This window comes from Triticum dicoccoides, chromosome 1A, assembly GCF_002162155.2.
Source record: "Triticum dicoccoides isolate Atlit2015 ecotype Zavitan chromosome 1A, WEW_v2.0, whole genome shotgun sequence".
Lineage (NCBI taxonomy): Eukaryota > Viridiplantae > Streptophyta > Magnoliopsida > Poales > Poaceae > Triticum > Triticum dicoccoides.
This window is the reverse complement of record NC_041380.1, coordinates 4,725,865-4,732,550: the sequence shown is the minus strand read 5'-3', so window position 1 is coordinate 4,732,550 and position 6,686 is coordinate 4,725,865. Positions and strand designations below refer to the sequence as shown.

The 6,686-nt window shown below is 41.2% G+C and overlaps 1 protein-coding gene across 1 annotated transcript; it reads right to left on the bottom strand.

Annotated features, from left to right (window-relative positions):
- Nucleotides 1-3,480: 3,480 nt before the first annotated feature.
- Nucleotides 3,481-6,105, bottom strand: LOC119357564 (F-box/LRR-repeat protein 14-like). The gene is made up of 2 exons (XM_037624474.1): nt 6,002-6,105; nt 3,481-4,687 (listed from the first exon to the last, which is right to left on the bottom strand). Exons 1-2 carry the CDS (start codon nt 6,035-6,037, stop codon nt 3,527-3,529), a joined length of 1,197 nt encoding a protein of 398 aa, XP_037480371.1. The 5' UTR covers nt 6,038-6,105; the 3' UTR covers nt 3,481-3,526.
- Nucleotides 6,106-6,686: the final 581 nt, after the last annotated feature.

Genomic DNA, 6,686 nt, shown 5'->3' with positions numbered 1-6,686 from the left:
TGTGTTTGGCTGGGTGATGTGATTCAATACAAATTGCAACTCTACTGATGTTTAAATAGTGTTATGAGGTCCTCAGTGAACACACACGAGTTGAGTGGAAGTTGTTGCTGGATGACTATTCTTCAGTGCCACCATCTCTCCCTGCTGTAAGTTCCAAGCTCTGGTTCGGACGCTAGCATGTCCCTTTGGTGGCTGTTGCTGGGTTGCCAGTTTTTTCCTTCTTCAATGTCGCCATCTCTTCTTTTATTTTCTTTCGTCATTCCTGTGGAGAACACACACATGAATTGTTCATAGAAAGCAATACCTATGGGTACGCCTACGCATATCTTTCCCAATTCTCCGTCGACAACTTATGCACTGAATGGACTTGAGTTAACAACAATAATGCAGTAGAGTTTTCATTTGATGGTATATCTCCTGTCAATTTTTTTATAGTATTTCTTTGTTTATTTGATGGTTTCTCCTGTGATTTGTTTGATAGTATTTCTTTGGTAACTGCTTCAATTATGAAGAAACTGAAGCAGCTTGTGTCATATTTTCTAAAATGTTTCCGTTTTTGCTGTTCAGCTGGTACATAGAGCAAAAGATTTAGCTCAACGACTCGTGACCCGTGGCGCAACACAACTATTATTTGAGGGGAAATTCCGTGCTGGAATTATGTCCATGGTAAAAATAAAGGCTTCTGTGCTGAATTTTGTTTAAAACAAATCCTGGACCCCAAATCTTGATGGAAGTCATGTGTCGAGGGGAAATGAGGTAGTGGTTGTAACTTGTGGAGTTTTAAAGCCTGTGCAACCAAGCAGCATCTTCACCACACAAGCTGAAGTAAAAATCTAAGCTTAAGTGGGTTACTAGCACTTTCCGTACGTCTGTTGGCCCATGTATGTTGATTGCAACGAAAAAAGAAGAGAATATTTTGCACAAGGACTCGTGACTGGTAGCGCAGCGCAATGACAAATTAGTTGCTGCAAAATTGTGGTCCACACAAATCTTGGACCCCAAATCTTGTTGAATTGTGGCTGCAATTTGTGTTGAATTCAAAGGTGGTACAGCAGAGCAGTATCATCACCACACAATCTGAAGCAAAAATCCAAGCTCAAGTCGGTCACCGGCGCTTTCTGCAGGTCTGCCGGCCCACGTACGTGTTGGTTGCCGTGTAACATCCGACACACCAATATTCTCAGGTATGCCCTTTGTAATTTATGATTAATCAAAAGGGTGGAAATTGTTACTATTTCTTGCATACTTTAGAGAATAATAATCAGTAGAACCGAACTATTTCACTTAGGTACATCCATGCCAAAATTCAGTGTATGTACAAATTATCCAATCTCTCGAAACAGGCTCTCCCTCGGCTTTACAGATTAAGCACAAACCAGGGTTCATACATCAAGCAAGCACAGGTTTGGAAATGAGGCGAAAAAGGAAAAATATAAGCACAACCATATCAATGCTCTTGTTTGGACGCTGGCACATCCCTTTGGCAGCTGTTGCTGGGCTGCCTGTTTTCCATCTTCAGTGTGGCTATCTCTTCCTCTATTTTCTTTTCTCATCCATCCAGAAAAATGACACAGAATGTTTTAATTCTCCTTTGTCTTCAGTGCCGCAGCCTCGCTTTCTTCTAACAGTTTATATTTGATCATGTAACCTGTTACTGCTTCAGTCTTGAGCTATCCTCTATATGCTTCCCTTCTCAGTTTTCAGTACATAGAACAAAATAATTAGCTCAAGGACTCGTGGCTGGTGGCGCAGTGTAAGGAAATTCCGTGCTGTTGCCTGGTGGTAAAACTAAGGTTTCAGTGTTAAATTGTGGTTAGTACAAATGCTGGGACCCAAGTCTTGTTGGAAGTCATGTGCCAGAGGAAAACGGTGAAGTGGCACTGTACAACCATACAAGTCATGTGGAATTCATAGCCTGTACAGCAAGCAGAATCTTCACCACAAAAACTGACGCAAAAATCCAAGCTCAACTTGGTCGACGGCTGCCGGCCCACGTACGTTGTCGATTTCTTGTAACATCTAACACGCCAATATTCCCAGGTATGCCCCTTTGTAATTTATGCGTAATCAATATTCTGTCGAAAATCTGAGAAGGCACTGAGCAAGCTAGAATAACATTTGCTTTGGAATAATGGCGAGTGATAATGGGGGTGCTCGCCGTACGGTGGTTGTACATCCTCACTAGCTGAGCTTAATTATGATGGATTTTCAGTGTTGAATGGGTATCCGTTTCTCTTATGAGTATGTACATGGCTGTCTTATGTTGGAAGTTGTTATCTGAACTCTGAACTTGTTAGAAATGGTTTCTGAACTCAGAACTCTGAATCGGTATCCACTTCTCTTATCTCCTTCTGTGTCAGAAAGGGATAAAGGGAGCTGTTCTCTGAGCTCGATAATTGTTCAGTGGTATGTTCGCTGCTAAATTTCCTGAAGAGAGAAGTTGGCATGCACCTAACCAAGCTGAAACAAGTCATCAGTCATAACGGGAAAGCAAGTGTGGTGAAAATTATGTTTTGTCTTAAGCTATTCTCTGCAGTACTAATGTTCCCCTTTTCTATTTTCAGATGCTGCATAGTAGTAGAACAAAATATCAATTGTGGGAAAAATTCCATGCTAGAAATTCTGTCGATGGTAAGGATAAAAGGTTTTTCCTTGATGGTATCCCCTGTGATTTTTTGGTAGTATTTCCTTGTTCATTTGATCACTACAAAACTGCTTCAGTATATATGTCTTAAGCTATCCTAAAAAAATGTTTCTCTTTTCGCTTTTCAGCTGATACATGGACCAAACATTTAGATCAAGGACACATGACTGGTGGCACAATGTAACTACAAATTGCTGGAAAATTCCGTGCTTGAATTCTATCCACCGGCTATGGTAGAAATAAAGGTTTCAGTGCTGAATTCTGTTTAATACAAATCCTGGACCATAAGTCTTGTTGGAAGCTATGTCCGAGGGAATATGAGGCCATACCTGCAACTTCTGGAACTCAAAGCCTGTGCAGCCAAGCAGCATCTTGACCACACAAACCAAAGAAAATACAAACTCAAGTGGGTTACCGGCGCTTTCTGTACATCTACCAGCCCGCGTATGTGTTGGTTGCCATGTAACATCCGACATGCCAAAATTTTCCTTCTTCAGTGTCGCCATCTATCCTCTATCTTCTCCTGTGGAAAAAATGACAGATTAATTTTCTCCTGTGAAAATTTTCCTAGACAGTGATGCAAACTCTACAGGTCATGAGCTATTGAAATTCAGCTTTTGTAATAAGTGTGACGATAGTTGGACTAATGAACCTCTTGCTTCCTCTCTTTGTGCGTTGCTATGAAAAACCCGAACATGACAAGGCATTAACTTCTAGCTTCCTCTCTTTCATCCTGCTCATCGGCTCAGCCGTCGTTTCACTCCGGAGTGTCCTCCCATTGTTTGTTTTGTACTAGTAAATATTCCACGATCATGGCGTGCAGGAGCTAATGTAAATAAATAATTCATTCTCCCTTTTTTCAGCAAGGGAAAAGCGCATATTTCATTTTAGCGCAAGTATAAAGTACATGGCCAGCAAAGCAAAGTTGGCATCTTGATGAGCTACAAATACAAAGCAAATGCTCTTCACAATAGAAAATGCTACAAATACAAAGCATCCTGTAAACCTGAGGTCTACCATCTGAAGCATACGACAGTTTAGGGCTAGAGCGTAAAGGCTGTTATCAGTAAATGACGTCCTGCTTTCACAATAGCTGACATCACTCGAGTAGCGCTGCAGCTTAAGCCAAAGTGTGATGCTTTTAAGGTTGCTGCAGCTCCGAGATAATACAATGATGTCATTGTCATTTAAGGCAAGAACATACTCAAGGCAAAGCTTCTCCAATGCTTTACACTTCCCTAGGACAACACGAAGTCCTGCTTCTGGCCAAGTTTCAATATGTGCCAACCTTAGATCCATCAAACTCTCACAGCAGAAATCATATATATCCATGATGTGAGCATCGTACGAGGAGTCATAGACCTCATCACCTATGGCTATAAGACTATCATATCTTCCTCTTTTCCTCTCAAACTCAAACTTCTGGAGCTTCATCCATCCTGGACCAAACTTTAGGAAGTCATGATGATTGATTCCTTTGCAATTCTTCACTACAAGCTCTTCCAGCGATCCATCCCTACCAAGGTATTCCATCCACTCTACATTGTCGATTTCATCGCAATCAGTAAGGTGGAGGGCAGAAAGATTCGTGCAGCCAACTGCAACCGAGAAAAGCCCAACTGACGTTATTTTTGGTGCGGAGTTGAGCCTGAGAGACACCAGTGTCTTGCAATAAGCTAAACAAGCAAGCCCAGAGTCATCGATGCATGAGCAGAAGCTTAAGGTGAGGTCAATCAGCGAGGAACAGTGAGATGAAAACACAGAAAGGCCTTCGTTGTCCAACTGATTTCCATGTCCAGGTGTCCAACCAGAGTAATCGATTTCCACTTTCCGCAGATTTGGGAAGCGGGCGGACAATGATGTCAGTGCTTTTGTAGCAGTGCAAAGACGGGAACCAACACGGATAGCAGCCCTTTGACTCCCCTCTATCTTGTAGAGCTGCTTTGACACAAAGGAAAGAGAATTCAGATCACCTGTCCTGGTGATCCTGTTGAGAATCTCTGTCAGCAGAGCCTCCAGTAGGTCCTCCATCGAACAATTCAGCTGTACCAATCATCAGGAAATTCATATCAAGGTTCAGAAAACAACCGAAAGAGCTGGACTCATTAAACTTATATCAGAATAAATAATGCATGTGAGGATAGATGGAGATCAGAATGGTGACAGACACTCATTACGAAGAATATATTACTGACGAAGTTTGAGCATTATCTGTATCCGTCCAAATCCTGTTTGTTCTTCACAAGCATAGAGAATTATTAAAATAGCTAGCACCTTATGTATGTCCAGATTGTTAGAAAAAAATGGTGACGCTACAGGAGGGCCACATCATTAAATTACACCATAAAGTAGCAGAGCCTGAATAATGAACTAACTAAGAGAATACAAAGAAACTAGTTAGATCTGATGCAAGCAATTCTGCAAGAAGACCCATGTGCTGAATCTGAACCAACTTATTTGGAGGCACGTATCTAATTAACAGTAACATGAAAAGCAGAGCATGCAAATTGCAATTAGTACTTGTAGCTCTTGCCTGGGCAAGAAAGAAAGCAGAGACATCATTTTGTCACGGCCGATGAGTTCACAGTCCAACCCTAGGCAACCAGTCCAACCCTGGACATCTAATATATGTTCAAAATAGAAATACGGGTACTTGCTGCAACCCTAGGCAAGTACTCGATCAGTTGCAAAAAGCTTACTTTCTAAGTAGTAGCTAGGAGAATGGCTTTACAACATTAACGAATTCTAGGTCCAACCAGGCACGCATGGAGATTTATTAAGTAGCAAGCTAGCTAGCACCTTATCTGTCCCTAGATTGTTAGAAGGAAAGAATGACGCTACAGGCGGGCCACATCATCATTAAATTAAACTAGCTACCACCATAATTAAGAAGCAAGCAGAGCCTGAATAATGAACTAAGTAAGAGAATACAAAGAAACGATCACAGGGCCAATTTTGCAAGAAGAATTACTAGTACTAATTGCTGAATCTGAACACGAAAAGCAGAGCATATATGCAAATTAGTTAGTAGTTGCAGCTCTTGGTTGGGCAAGGAAGAAAGAAAGCAGGGAAATCAATAATTTTGCCAGCCACAGCCGATGAGTTCACAGGGCCAATCTAATATCTGTTCATCAACTAGAAATAATACTAGTATTTGCTGCAACCCTAGGCAAAATGCTTACTACTTTCTACTGTACCTAGGAGAAAGGCTTTACAAGATTAACTAAGTTTATCGATGGATGGGGATGATATATACTACCGGATTGTTTGGTTTCCCCTGTCTATCAAGAACAAGAAAGCGAATCGAAAAACGGAACCAACGCAAGTCAGGAGAGGAGAAGAGAAAAATGGAGGTACCTTCTTTGAGCACGACCGACCGGGAGAGGAGGACATCGCCGCCGCCGGTCGACCTCGCCGGAGAGGCGGAGGAGAGTGCCGCCGCCCGCTTCTTTGATTCGGAGGAAGAGAGCAGAGTGTAAACCCTAGCTAGTCTCGCTCGTCTCTGTAATCCAGCGGAGCAGGAGGATGTGGGCTCACATGGGCTCTCCACACTCGGAATGGCTGCGGGCCGACGAGCGTTATTTTTGGCCTTCTAGATCATTTGTTTTTCTTTTCTCAAAAAAAAGATCATTTGTTTTTCTACGCATAAAGAACAGATCATTTGTTTTTTTATAAGCACAGAAAAATCTAAATGTAAGAAAAAATATAGAATGTTCATAGAATCATTTCAGTAAATGAGTAAATATTAAGGCAATTGTAAAATATGTCCATGTCCACGAAAACAAATTTTCATCTACTTATTAAATTGTCCGGCAATTTTTTAAAGTTCATGTATGCGAAAAGAAATGTTCATGTGCGACGAAAAATGTTCGCATGTATATCAAAATAAAATAAATGTTTGCCTTTATGAAAAATTGGCCATGTATAATTTTCATAAGTGTTCTTTTGTGAAAAATAAATGTGCATGCAACATCACTAAGAATTACCTCATAGTCAGTATTCTGGAAGGATTCTTACATGTGAAATGACCATAGATTAGGAG